Raw genomic sequence first — 14946 nt, 5'->3', positions numbered from 1 at the left:
TTTGTGTCCAAGAATGCTCATTTAAAGCAGGGGTTTACACTCATTTTGGCATCGGGCCATATTGGAAAAATGTGTACATTAAATGGGACAAAAAGAATGGAAGTAATTGGGGGAGCACATGCATATGTATGAATATTAAATTATGTAAATGTGTATTTAAATTTTTTAGTGTATCTGATATTGTGCATCCAGTTAATGTATTTGGCACTCCTTCCTTCCCCACATCCACACTCTTGACTCCTCCCAGCATCTTTTCCTCTCAGCTTCCTTTGCTCCTTTTCCCTCTCAGCTTCCTTTGCTCCTTATACCCCACTTACACTTATAGGTTCATTTAATATAAGATTACACTTATAGGTTTATTGAATACAAGATTATCCTTTCATTTATCCCCTTTTTCTTGATACATGGGAAGAGATATCCTCCTCTCCCCATATTCTTTTCCGATTTTGTTAAGTTTAACCTTATACCCCACCCCATTCCCATTCCCCAGCACATCCTTCTCTCTTTCTCTTTCTCTATCATCCCCAAGACTCGGTGTAGCTAGTGCTGCTGCTTACTGGTTTTGTGCTAACATTGTGGCACAAATTAGAGTTTATTAGAGAATTGTGATCGCCATGTTAATCTACTTGAATATGTGTAAATAACTCCTGAGATGCACTTCCAGTGTATTGAAATTATGCATGCTTGATCAGCACAAAGAAGGTACCTCCTGAAAGCTCTGGTTGCAGGAACAAAGCATCACAAACACAAGTGTGGGTACCTTTCTTTTCAGTACGATACTTGTGCCTAGCAGCATACAACACTAAGGTGTAGTTTGCATGACGATACACACATGTACCTTAGAGGAAACATTGATTCTGTAGCGCTTGGTAGACTGGTATAGTCCTTACGAATGGGTATGTATCTCATCATGACCAGCAGGTGGAGACTGAAACAAAACTGTGGAATAGTACATAAGAGGTAACTTCCCCTATTCCAGTGGTTTCAAACTCAAACCCTTTGCAGGGCCATATTTTGGATTTGTTAATACTTGGAGGGCCTCAGAAAAAATAGTTAATGTCTTATTAAAGAAATGACAATTTTGCATGAGGTAAAACTCTTTATAGTTTATAAATCTTTCCTTTTGGCTAAGTCTTAATAATAATATTGTAATTTATAGCTAATAGGACATATGATCAAGAAACTGTTTTATTTTACTTTTGTGATTATGATAAACATACCGAGGGCCTCATAATAGTACCTGGTGGGCCACATATGGCCCCCGGGCCGTGAGTTTGAGACCATTGCCCTATTCCTATCAGTCTGCCGAATAACCAAGCAGAACTAAGAACTTGAAATAGAAATAAACAATACTCCAAACAGGAGTAACAACAAATATACCCAAATGCTGTTGGAAAATGCAAAGGAGAGAGCCCAGCAAGCAAAGGTTCCCACAGCTCGCCAGCTAAGCCAGCTGAGCCACAGCCGCTGTTCTTCAATGCTTCCCGGCCCTAGAAAAATACTAGAACCCACAGAAAAAACAAAATCTGCATGTGAGCAAAACAAAAAAAACCACAAGAACCACACAAAGACAGACAGGGTGGGGGCCTATACCAGTCTACAGGCTAACAGAAAGAAAATTAGCAGGTAAGAACCTAATTTCTCCTTCTGTAGTGCCTGGTAGACTGTTATAGTCCTTACGAATGGGACGTACCAAAGCAGTACCCATTAAGGATGGGACCCCCGAAGGGCTGACACCAGAACACGTTCACCGAATACCACGTCCCGACACGCTTAAACATCTTCACGGTAGCGTCTTACAAAGGAACGCAGAGAAGTCCAAACTGCAGCCCTGCAAATAGCCACTGGAGGCACTAGAGAAGACTCAGCCCACGAAACTACCTGACCCCTAGTGGAAAGAGCCTTGAAGAAACTCTGGAACAGACTGGTTCTTCAGAAGATAAGCGGAAGCAATAGTCTCCTTAATCCAGCGCACAATAGTAGCCTTAGAAGCACCATCCCCCTTATGAGGATCCACGAAAAGGACAAAGAGATGATCTGATTTTGTGATCTCCTGGGTCCTCTGCACATAAGAATAAGGGACCTGACTGACATCCAACTTGCGCAACTGTCCCTGCTTGGAAGAATCCTCCCGGCTACCCAACACCGGCAGAACCACAGCCTGATTGACATGAAAAGGAGAAACTACCTTTGGCAGAAAGGAAGGAACAGGCCTCAAGACAACCTGCTCCCTAGAAAACTACAAGAAGGGAGCCCTACAAGACAAAGCCTGCAGCTCAGAAACATGTCTAGCTGAAGAAAAGGCCTCCAAGAAGACTGCTTTAAGCATAAGGACCTTCAAAGAGCAGTGGCTCAACGGTTTAGGTTCAAACAATTTTTATTGATGCAAACAACAGCAAAAGCAACACAAAGGCACACAAAAGGTGCACAGTACAAACAATGATGCATCATTTACAACAATATAACAAGCATGTACATAAGAAGAGAAACAGCAACAAAACTCCCCCCCTCTAATCTACTCAGGGCAAGCGAGTCCAGAGGTGGCAGAAAGGCACTCCGAGGCCCTGGACTCTGATGAGCCCCAAAGATGCCACCCCCCCACCTTACCCCACAGATCATACATTACATTACAACCTTAGTGATTTCTATTCCACCAATACCTTGCAGTTCAAGGCGGATTACAAAAGAAGTTATCTGGCCATTTCCAGAGGAATTGAATAGTAGAAACATAGAAACATAGAAATAGATGGCAGATAAGGGCCACGGCCCATCTAGTCTGCCCACTCCAATGACCCTCCCCTACCTATCTCTGTGAATAGATCCCACGTGTCTATCCCATTTGACCTTAAAATCAGGCACGCTGCTGGCCTCAATGACCTGAAGTGGAAGACTATTCCAGCGATCAACCACCCTTTCAGTGAAAAAGAATTTCCTGGTGTCACTGTGCAGTTTCCCACCCCTGATTTTCCATGGATGCCCCCTTGTTGCCATGGGACCCTTGAAAAAGAAGATATCTTCTTCCACCTCGATGCGGCCCGTGAGATACTTGAACATCTCAATCATGTCTCCCCTCTCTCTGTGTTCCTCGAGTGAGTAGAGCTGTAACTTCTCTAGCCGTTCCTCGTACGGGAGATCCTTGAGTCCCCAGACCATCCGGGTGGCCATTCTCTGGACCGACTCTAGTCTCAGCACATCCTTACGGTAATGCGGCCTCCAGAATTGCACACAGTACTCCAGGTGTGGTCTCACCATGGATCTATGCAATGGCATAATGACTTCAGGTTTACGGCTGATGAAACTCCTGCGTATGCAACCTATGATTTGCCTTGCTTTGGAGGAAGCTTGCTCCACTTGATTGGCAGTCTTCATGTCCTCACGGACGATCACCCCTAAGTCTCGTTCTGCTTCAGTTCTTGTTAGGATCTCGTCATTGAGGGTGTAAGTCTTGCATGGATTTTGGCTGCCCAGGTGCATGACTTTGCATTTTTTTGGCATTGAAGCTGAGTTGCCAGGACCTAGACCAGTGCTCCAGTAGAAGTAGGTAGTGCATCATGTTGTCGGGCATTGAATTTTTGTCTGTTGTGCTTTTGCCCACTACATTGCTTAGTTTGGCGTCATCGGCGAATAATGTTATTTTACCTCGGAGCCCTTCTGCCAAGTCTCTTATATAGATGTTGAACAAGATCGGGCCCAGGACGGAGCCCTGTGGCACTCCACTGATCACCTCCGTCGTTTTGGAGGGGGTGCCGTTCACCACTACCCTCTGAAGCCTACCTCCAAACCAGTTCCCAATCCTTTTCGTCAATGTGTCGCCCAATCCTATAGAACTCATCTTGCTCAGCAACCTGTGGTGTGGTACTCTATCGAATGCTTTGCTAAAGTCCAGGTATACGATGTCCAGGGACTCCCCAGCATCCAGCTTCCCCGTCACCCAGTCAAAGAAGCTGATCAGGTTGGATTGGCAGGATCTCCCCTTAGTAAATCCATGTTGACGGGGATCCCGTAGATTCTCCTCATTTAGAATCGTATCCAATTGACGTTTGATTAGAGTTTCCGTTAGTTTGCTCACTATTGATGTGAGACTCACTGGTCTGTAGTTTGCTGCCTCCATCTTTGAGCCTTTCTTGTGGAGTGAGAATAGACTGCCTGCTTGTCCTGGGATAATATATATTTCCATTCTGGCTATACAAGCCAAACGAAGAAGACCTTTGAATCAGAAGCAGTCTGTTAGCTGTATGTTGGCACCCCTGATTTAAAGTATTAGAATATAACGTGAAGTACTTTAAAACAAAATAATTTTTGTCGATTATTTCATGTTTTACATTTTCTGCATATTTCAACAGCATATTTTGCAAGATGATAATCACAATAGTATAAATTTAAATTCAAATGTCTTCAAATACTGCTTAAGATTCAAGTTTAGATGACCATTAATTTTCTAGTAACACATTATGTATAAATAGTTTATTACAAAAGAAAAATTAAATTTTTGTTTTTATTTGCAACATCCGAAAAAGTAAATACAACATGGCATTAGTTTATAAAAGAAAAACTTAGATTTAAACAGAGCTCAAAGCTGTTAAGCTCTGTCCCCACAAGATCTCCTCATAGGAGGCTCTTAAACAAATTCCATAGGCTGAAGTTTGGGCCCAAAGTGATGAACTGGATTAGAAACTGGTTGACGGACATATGCCAGAGGATAGTGGTAAGTGGAATTCACTCAGAGGAGGGTCAGGTGAGTAGTGGAGTGCATCAAGGCTCGGTGCTGGCACCGATTCTGTTCAATATGTTTGTGAGTGACATTGCTGAAGGGTAAGGTTAACCTTTTTACGGATGATACCAAGATTTGTCACAGAGTGGACACCCCAGAGGGAGTGGAAAACATGAAAAAGGATCTGAAAAAGTTAGAAGAATGGTCTAGTATCTGGCAATTAATATTCAATGTGAAGAAGTGCAGAGTGTTGCATTTGGGGAGTAGAAATCCGAGGCAACCATATGTGCTGGGAGGTGAGAGGCTGATAAGCACAGATGGCGAAAGGGACCTTAGGGTGATTGTTTCTGAGGATCTAAAGGCATCTAAACAGTGATAAGGCGGAGGCTGTAGCCAGAAGGATGCTAGGCTGTATAGAAAGAGGAATAACCAGCAGAAGAAGGGAGGTGTTGATGCCCCTGTATAGATCATTGATGAGGCCGCACTTGGAGTATTGTGTTCAGTTTTGGAAGCTGTATCTGGCGAAAGATACAAAAAGACTTGAAGCGGTCCAGAGGAAGGCGACAAAAATGGTAAGGGGTTTGAACCAAAAGAAGTATGAGAAGAGACTGGAAGACCTAAATATGTATACTCTGGAGGAGAGGAGGGACGGGGGGGAGATATGATAAAGACATTTAAATACTTGAAAGGCATTAATATAGAACCAAATCTTTTCCAGAGAAGAAAAAATTGTAGAGGGCATAATTTGAGGTTACAGGGAGGAAGACTTAGGAGCAATGTTAGGAAATTCTTCTTCACAGAGAGGATGGTAGATGCCTGGAATGCCCTCCCAAGGGAAGTGGTGGAGAGGAAAATGGTGATGAATTCAAAAAAGTGTGGAATAAAAATAGAGGATCTCTAATTAGAAAATGAAGGATGTAAAGAACTAAGGCCGGTATAGGACAGACATGCAAATTTTTTTTGGTCTTTTTAAAGGTACCGGTTTAGAAGTGGAAATACAAAGCATCCTGCGGACAAGATGATAAACACTAGTGTAGAAGTTTTACCTGATGAGGTAAGTGTTCATTGCCAGGTAGAATTCCTAAGAACAAATGTTTAAACAAAAATGATTTACTGTTTGTCAATGTGCCATTGCTTGCTTTGTTCATTTGTTCTTTTCTTCTCTGTGTTCCTCTTAGAAAGCCAATTTACCAAAAGTCTTCTTAGAAAGTAAAAATTTGTTTAGCAACCAAACTGAAGATGGATATTTAAAATTAGGTAAATGTTTTATGGTTTGTATTCTGAAAACAGTCTATATTATTTATGTAGAATACACTCAATGATGACCACAATTTTCAATACATTTACCCTAATGTTAAAATTATTTTTGAGGCTGAAAATTGTCATCCCTTGGTGGCTCAACAGGGATGGGGAGGGACAATGGGGTTTTGTAATTATCTCTACTGTGTATGCATAATGTGTAAGACTGAGAATTCCATTGAGGATACGATAAGACGTAATACTGATACCCAAAGTTAGCAGAAAAAGGAGAAAGAAAACTTAAACTAATATGGGCAACAGTTCAGTGAGTGTCTCCTATACTTCAGGATATAGAGCTGCAGGGTAGAGCAGGAAGGAAGGCCGGTGTCTCCTAGGTTATGTTTAAATGATTTTTATTATTCCAGCAGTAAGAAGCAAATACAAACAGTAGTACCAGTCAGGAAATAACATTTTCAACAATATAATCAGTTCCCTTCCCCTCCCCAAGAATCCATGGCCAGTCCAACAGCTGAGAGTGGGAATAAAATCTTAAAGATTCAAAAGTCTGCGAGCACGCGGTGTGAGGTCCTGCCAGAAGTGCTCACACACCTGACAAAATTTGCGACCCGGGCCAAGAGTCATGTCTCCCACCATGCGTCTCTCCAGTGTTGCGTGCACTATCATTAGGGATCTCCATTATGCATATGACGGGGGATCACGGGAGAGCCAGTTGGTGAGGATGGCTTTTTTTCCCATCAAAAGGACTCTGGAGATAAATGCTGACATTCCCCTGGGTTTGGGCGAGGCTATATTATAAAATCCAAATAACGCCCTCGGTTGCGGAAGCCATCGCCTTCCCCAAAGCGATGTGGTATATAGCGTCTCCTAGGTTAATGCATTCACCAACCCTGCAGCTTATCTAGCTGAGGAATATTAGACCAAAGGACTAATAGGGGAGCAGAGAACAAGCAGCATGGAGACCAGACAGGCTCCCTGCTTTTGGTTAATCAATGGGGGAGGTGTAAAGTTACCAGATGTCCGGAATTCTCTGAACATGTCCTCTTTTTGAGAGCTGTGTCGGAAGTCCAGGCAGATTTTCAATTTAACAACTTTTGTCCGGGGAAACCGGATATCTAGTAATCCTACAGCAGTTCAACCTATCCAGAGTTCTTCTCCTCCCCACACGCACATATCCGGAGTCCTCCTCCCTCCCCACCCCAGCACCTATTTGGAGTTATCCTCCCTCTCCAGCCCCCCCACCCCCACGCTGCACACCTATCCGGAGTTGTCCTCCTTCTCCAGCTCCCCACATGCCACACACCTATCCAGAGTCCTCCAACATCTCCAGCTCTCTCCCATGCTGCGCACCTATCCAAAGTCCTACTCCCTCTCCAGCTCCACCCCATACACACTGTACACCTATCCAGAGTCCTCCAGTTCCACCCCCGCACCGCACACCTATCCAGAGTCCTCTTCCTCCAGCATCCCCACCCCACGCCACACACCTATCTGGCATCGTCCTCCCTCCCTTCCTCCATGGGATCCTGTGCACCGAAGACAGCATATTTAGTTCACTGACAATGGCTGAAGGGTTGTAGCAGCGCCAGGTGAGTAAGCACAGGATCGGGGGGGGAGGGGAGAAAGATGCTGGACCATGGGAATGGGGAAGAAAGATGCCCTAGACCTCCAGGGGAAGAAAGGGAAGGGGCAGATAGAGATACTAGACCATGGGAGGGGAAGGGAGAGAGATGTCACACCATTGGATGGGGAAGGGAGTGGGGAGAAGAAGAGAGCAATGTCAGACCAGGGAAAGAAAGGAGGAGATAGGGAAAGACAGCAAGATGCCAGACCACAAAGGGGGGGGGGGGAGAAGGGAAAGTAAAGAGGGGAGAGAGATGCCAGACTATGGGAAGGAGAGGATAAAGATCCCAGATAATAAGAGGGGGGAAAGGGGGAAGACAGATGTCAGACCATAAGAGAGGAAAAGAGAGGGAGGAGATGGTACACAAGGATGGAGGAGGAGAGAGCGGGAGGCGATGGTGCAAAGGGATGGGAAGAGTGGGGAAGGGAAGAAAATGGAAGAAATGCTGTTTATAGATAGATGGGAATAGGGGAGAAGAAAGAGGGAGAAGAATAGAGGGGAAGGGAAGACATGGCCCATCCCAGGCCTGCCAGGAGCAGTTTTTGAATCAAGCAGAGGGGGAAGGAGTCGCACTCAAGCCCCAGCGTCAGCAGCAGCAAGATTGGCTCAACATTGAAGCCAGATCTGTAGGGGGGAAAACTACCGGCCAGCACCCACAGCCACCAATTCGTCTCTGCTTCCGAGCCTCGTTTCCGGCCCCGCTGAGCATGAGAGCCTGCTCCACCCATCTCAGGCCTGCCGGGAACAACTTAAATTCCAACAGAGAGAATGGCGCTCAGCCGTTTAGTGCGTCGGCTAAGGCGCACGGCAAAGGTGCGTGCGCCTTAGCATGCGCCTTTGTGAAGCGACTGTGTGAAACAACTGAGATCAAGTCCACACGGTAATTATATCTTATTACCTTCAAAATATAACTTGTTACTACTGCATGTATATAACCTGTTACTGTATGCCAATCATAACTAGGCACTGCATGATAAGCTCATCCATTAACAACAAAAAAGCATAACCTAGTACTACATGACAAACAAAATCCACTACAAGACAAGATAAGAACACCTTTTGTCAACCAAAAGTAAAAACCCACTATTGCATGACAAGCAAAACCAGCTACTGCATGACATCTCTATTTATTACTAAACCAAAAGCGCAGTCTGCTACAACACGACAAGAATATCTTTGAATAAACCAAAATATAGCCTGAAAATGCACAAAAAATAAAACCAGCCAACGCAAAACAAGTTTTTTTAGTCTTCCAACCCCACGTTATCTAACTACTTACATTAAGCCTCCTAACAATAATGGCAATTTTTAACAAACACCAACTATTCTTAGGGGTACTGTATCTAATCTGCTTCAGATGCTGGGGCAATGATGAAAATTCACCACAACCAATTCATACCCACCTCTCCTTGCACAGACCAATTAAACTAACCAAATCAACAGGCTCCCACTGACTTTTGCAAAAGTGTCTAAAGCAAGGTCCACTTCAAATCCCAATCATGAACACCACCCGAAAACCCTTCAAACCTTACAGAAATAAGACCAAAAACAGAAACCTAAAAAAGCTAACATGTACTGAAACTCCCATCCCAAACAACTATGGAAACTTTAAGGGACTCTATCTAAATACCCGATCCGTGAGAAATAAAGCACATATAATAAACGATTGGATAGTGCAAACAAATCCTGACCTCCTGTTTCTGACAGAAACATGGTTGGTCTCTGACACGGACATTATCATTTAAGAAATTCTACCACAGGGATACAAAATACTTCCACTATCAAGAAGCTGGAAAAAAGGGAGTGGTCTAGCGATTATCTTAAAAGAATCCTTTACAACAAGATAGACTCCAAAATTTCAGATAACCTAGAAATACTAACTTGCAAGATCACAAATGCCCAATTAGAAGAATCACTAATTGCGACTTTATTTTATATCCCTCCCAAAAAATGGTCAAACGCTAGAGAAGAATTCTTCGAATTCCTTACGCTAAATGGCCTAAAAGGATCGTACAACCTACTACTGGGCGACATAAACTTACACCTAGAGCAAAAGGAAAAACCAGAAGTGACTGAAATTGATGCCTTCTTAACGTCGCTCAATTTCTCAATGCCAGATACAGAGATAACACACGAGAAGGGGTATCAACCAGACATAGTTACCTTTTCTAAAAAGGAAACCCCCGACCCAAAGATTAAATACAATACAGGGGCCTGGGAAAAATGCATTTGGTCAGACCATTATATTGGCAAATTCAACCTACGCTAGCAAAAGAAGTCATTCCAACCTAAATACATAAGCGAAAACGCAAAAACAATAACCAGTTGCGGTATTATAAACCCAACTGAATTCTGGACTCATTACGAACTATGACCCAAAACCAAAGAAATATAGGATTTCCCAACAAGATGGAGAAAATTCAGTAAGAAACTATTAGACCAATTGGCACCATACCAAACATACAAAAAGAAAAAAAAGTATACTAAATGAATGGTTCTATTCAGAACTATTAGCCTGCAAACAGGAACTAAGAAAATTGGAGATAATCTGGAAAAAAATAAACAAAGAAAAAGACAAGACAAACTGGAAACAAAAAAATGAAAATATACAAAACTCTGATCAAAGAAAAACACACAAAACATTACGCACTGAAAATAGGTACATCAAAAATAAATAGTAAAGAACTGTTCAAACTAGTAAAAACGCTAACAGACACAACTCAAATCCTGAAAAAGGACAACGAAAGCACTCCATCTGCTCAAACCCTAGCCAATTTCTTTAATAACAAAATCGCTGACTAAGAGCTACAATACCCAAAACCAACACAGATTTCTACTTCGGCCCCCACGATCAGGAATCCAGAGCAGACATGCTCTGGGACCACTTCGAGTTTCCAAACTGGCATCAATTCCTAACTTTATTCAATAAATACACCAAGTCAAACTGCCTACTGGACGAATTCCCCCTAAAATCATGAAAGTTGCTCCACTAGACTTTAAAAAGGAACTATTCACTTGGCTTACATCTACTCTTACTAACGGAATATTGAATGAGAACATGGGAGACATACTGATTACACCTATCCCCAAAGATCAGAAAAACTCAATAGCCCTGACATCCTATAGCAAGCATCCCCCTATTCACTAAGCTTCAGGAAGGTTTGGTCAACTTGGAACTAGTGAACTACCTAGACAAATTTAACATCCTTAGTGAACATCAATCAGGATTCAGAAAAGGTTATAGAAGTGGCGTACCTAGCATTTGTGACACCTGGGGCCCATCATTTTTTGACCCCCCCCCCCCCCACTATATCAAAACATGATTTTTAGTAACAATCCACACGTCACACATGTGTGAGTACCTAGGAAAAGGCAGCATCTTACATACTGCAATGAAGAGCACAGAAAACACCTTCGCCTAGTATGGAATATGTAATCACAAACTAAGCCCTCCGTCTTTTACAAAACTGTAGTGTGGATTTTAACTACGGAGGTAACAGCTCTTTTTTTTTTTTTAATTCTTTATTCATTTTCAAATTTACAATAAGTGTAACAATATATCCAAACAAATTATTAACAATAAATATAACACTTAATAATCATCAATGGTACAAATAATATGCTCTTATCTCCCACCCTTTCCTATCATTTAATCAATACCTTATACAATATGTAACAATAAATTTACCCTCTCCTCCCCCCTCACAATCAAACTTGTAAATTTAAGGGGAAAAAAATAAAATAAAATGTAATTACAATACTTTGTAAATGGCTCCCACACATCCTGAAATTTCCTGAAAAAACTGCTCTGTATTGCAATAAATCTTTCCATTTTATAAACATGACATAAGGAATTCCACCAGAAATTATAATTTAATCTACTCCAATTTTTCCAATTATATGTAATTTGTTGAATGGTAACCCCAGTCATTATAAGTAATAATTTGTTATTATTTGTATAAATCTGACTTTTTGCTCTCATTGCCATACCAAATAGCACAGTATCATATGATAATGCCACTGGATTATCTAATAAACAACTAATTTGATCTCAAATTGATTTCCAGAAATTTATAATAAATGGACAATAGAATAATAAATGATCTAAAGTCCCTGCTTCGAGATGACAGTGCCAACATTTATTAGACTTAGACCTATCCAATTTTTGTAATTGAACAGGGGTCCATAATGCTCTATGTAACAGAAAAAACCAAGTTTGTCTCATAGATGCCGAGACTGTACATCTCATCCTCCAAGTCCAAATTCGTGGCCATTGAGATGCAGTAATTTGGTGCTTAATCTCAATACTCCAAATGTCTCTCAGACCAGTGTTTAATTTCTTTTTAATAAATCTAGTCAGCAATTTATACCACTGGGCGGCCTGGTGACCCAAGAAGTCTGCCTGAAAGCATAAGAACTCCATACTAAAATGATTACTAAGGTTTTTCCATCCTGAATGGCTTGCTTCAGTTGCAACCATCTAAAACATTCTGATTTATTAAGACCATATTTATGTTGCAACTGTGAAAATTCAAGCATTTTACCATTAGAGATAACATCATCTAATAAACATATTCCTGCTATCATCCAATGCTTCCAGGCGAGCCTTTCTCCGCCAATTTGAATCTTGGAGTTCAGCCATATGGATTGATTTGTAGATTTGTGAATTGGAATTGTTAAATTACTTACATAACGCAATGTTTTCCATGTATCAGCTAATATTCTGTTATCTTTACTGTAACTAGGCATTTTGATACTGAGCACATGACAAAGGCACAAAGGAGACATGAGTTGCCATTCAAGCCACAACCAATCTGGGAGTTTTTCCATGAGCTCTGGGAGGACCCAGTACATACCCTGGCACAAAATATAGGCTTGATGATACCTATAAAAATTGGGAAAATTTACCCCTCCCTCTGAAATTGGCCTTTGTAAAGATGCCAAGGCTACTCTGGGAGTTTTACCCAGCCAAATAAATTTTATGAGAATACTATTTAATTTTTTATAAAAGGACCCTTGAAAATAAACTGGCAACATACCAATCTGATAACAAAACACAGGCAAGATCATCATCTTAATAGTTTTGTAAAAGGGGGGATAAAATAGAATTACATAGACAAAGGTTAAATTGAACCAGCAAGAAGTTGGACTCTGCAAACAATGCTCCACAGAAACAGTGACACATGTCTCCTTAAGCAATAAATAAATAGAAAATTTTTTTCTACCTTTCTCTTCTGTGGTTTCTGCTTTCCTCATCTTCTTGTAACTCTCTTCCTTCCATCCACTGTCTGCCATCTCTCTTCCCCTATATGGCATCTTCTCTCCTTCTATGCCCCTTCCAGAAACTGTATGCCTCCCCCTTCCATCTCTCCTTTCACCCCCATTGGTCTGGCATCTCTCTCCTCTCCTTCCCTCTCCCACACTTCTCCCTTTCCCTTTTTCCCTCATTTTCCTTTTCAATTTATTTTCTGCATCTGTCTAGATTACGTTCTTACTACCCTCATCAATGTCCTTATTTACTGTCTACCTAAAGCTTGCCACCTCTTTCCCTCACCCCTCCAATATTTCCCTAACTCAATCCTTTTCTCCCCATCATGTGCCCTCCTTTCTCCAACCCTTCCATCTAGTACCTTCGCCTCTGTCTACTTCCATCCAGCGTCTGCTCCCCTTTCTCTTCTCCCATTTCCTTCCTGCATTTGCTTCCCTATCTCTCCCATCTGCACTTCCATCCAGCATAGGCTCCCCACTACCATCCAATGTCTGCCCTTTCTCTCTCCATCCACCCCTCTTCAATCAACATCTGCCCCCTTTCTTTCCCTCCAATATCCTTCCCCCTTATGTCTCTCCCCTTTCTCTGTACATCAATTCCATCAGCACCAACCTTCCATACCACCCTGCACCCTTTCTTTCCCTCCAACACTCTTCCATTCCAGCAGTCCTGCTCCTTTCTCTCCCTTCATGCAACAAGGTCTCACGATGACTGTAGCTGCCGGCTGCCAGTCCACCCCACTCCGACGTACTTGCTCAGGAGCAGACTTGGCAGCCGCATGCTGGAAAGTCCCGCAATGACTCATCTGCTGGCTCTGCTCCGGAAGAAGTAAGTTACGTCGGAGGGGGTGGACACAGCAGACGCAGGGAGTTGCGGCAATGTCCTGCAATGACTGTGTCTGCCGAGTCCACCCCCTCCGATATAACTTACTTCTTCCGGAGCAGAGCCAGCAGACAAGTCATCACGGGACCTTCCTGCACCTCAGCGCGGCTGCCGACTCTGCTGCAGAGAAAGTAAGTCAGAGGTAACGTGACCATTTATTTTTTTCATCAAAAGGGGACATCTATTAATTGACTGTGTATCCTTTCTTTCATTTCTTTCTTTCTGCACTCAGGCCCAACAATTGTTCCTTTCTATTCCCTCCCTCCTTCCTTCCTATGTCCTTAGTGCCCCCAGTGCCTCCGTCCTGTGTCCTTAGTGCCCCCAGTGCCTCCATCCTGTGTCCATAGTGCCCCCAGTGCCTCCTTCCTGTGTCCATAGTGCCCCCAATGCCTCCTTCCTGTGTCCAGTACTTCCTTCCCATGTCCTTAGTGCCCCCAGTGCCTCCATCCTGTGTCCATAGTGCCCCCAGTGCCTCCATCCTGTGTCCATAGTGCCCCCAGTGCCTCCTTCCTGTGTCCATAGTGCCCCCAGTGCCTCCTTCCTGTGTCCATAGTGGCCCCAATGCCTCCTTCCTGTGTCCATAGTGCCCCCAATGCCTCCTTCCTGTGTCCATAGTGCCCCCAATGCCTCCTTCCTGTGTCCATAGTGCCCCCAGTGCCTCCTTCCTGTGTCCATAGTGCCCCCAGTGCCTCCTTCCTGTGTCCATAGTGCCCCCAGTGCCTGCTTCCTGTGTCCATAGTGCCCCCAGTGCCTCCTTCCTGTGTCCATAGTGCCCCCAGTGCCTCCTTCCTGTGTCCATAGTGCCCCCAGTGCCTCCGTCCTGTGTCCATAGTGCCCCCAGTGCCTCCGTCCTGTGTCCATAATGGCCCCCAGTGCCTCCGTCCTGTGTCCATAATGCCCCCCAGTGCCTCCGTCCTGTGTCCATAGTGCCCCCAGTGCCTCCGTCCTGTGTCCATAGTGCCCCAGTGCCTCCTTCCTGTGTCCTTAGTGCCCCCAGTGCCTTCCAGATTTTGTCCACCCCCAAAGCCAGCCAGCCTGCCTACCTATCTCCCTCCCTCCCTGCTGTGCTAAAGCCAGCCAGCTTGCCTGCCTACATCCTTCCCTCCCTGCCGTGGGGGGGGGGGAAAAAGCCTCTCTTCTTCCTTTCCCCTGGTCCGCGCCGCTGCAGTCTTACCTCCCCGCTGCTGCTGTTAATCGCTGACA

General features: G+C 43.6%; 1 protein-coding gene across 4 annotated transcripts in view; it reads left to right on the top strand.

Moving 5' to 3' along the window:
* The window catches only part of MGAT4D (MGAT4 family member D), a 263615-nt gene that overhangs the window by 226415 nt on the left and 22254 nt on the right, over positions 1–14946 (top strand). For all 4 annotated transcript variants that reach the window (XM_033939678.1, XM_033939670.1, XM_033939662.1 and 1 more), the window contains 2 exons: positions 5687–5765; positions 5890–5968. In XM_033939678.1, the coding sequence (XP_033795569.1) occupies positions 5687–5765; positions 5890–5968 (158 nt within the window). The remainder of the gene's footprint in view (positions 1–5686; positions 5766–5889; positions 5969–14946) is intronic.

The sequence above is a fragment of the Geotrypetes seraphini genome, chromosome 1 (genome assembly GCF_902459505.1).
Source record: "Geotrypetes seraphini chromosome 1, aGeoSer1.1, whole genome shotgun sequence".
Lineage (NCBI taxonomy): Eukaryota > Metazoa > Chordata > Amphibia > Gymnophiona > Dermophiidae > Geotrypetes > Geotrypetes seraphini.
This window is presented reverse-complemented; position numbering and strand designations above follow the sequence as displayed.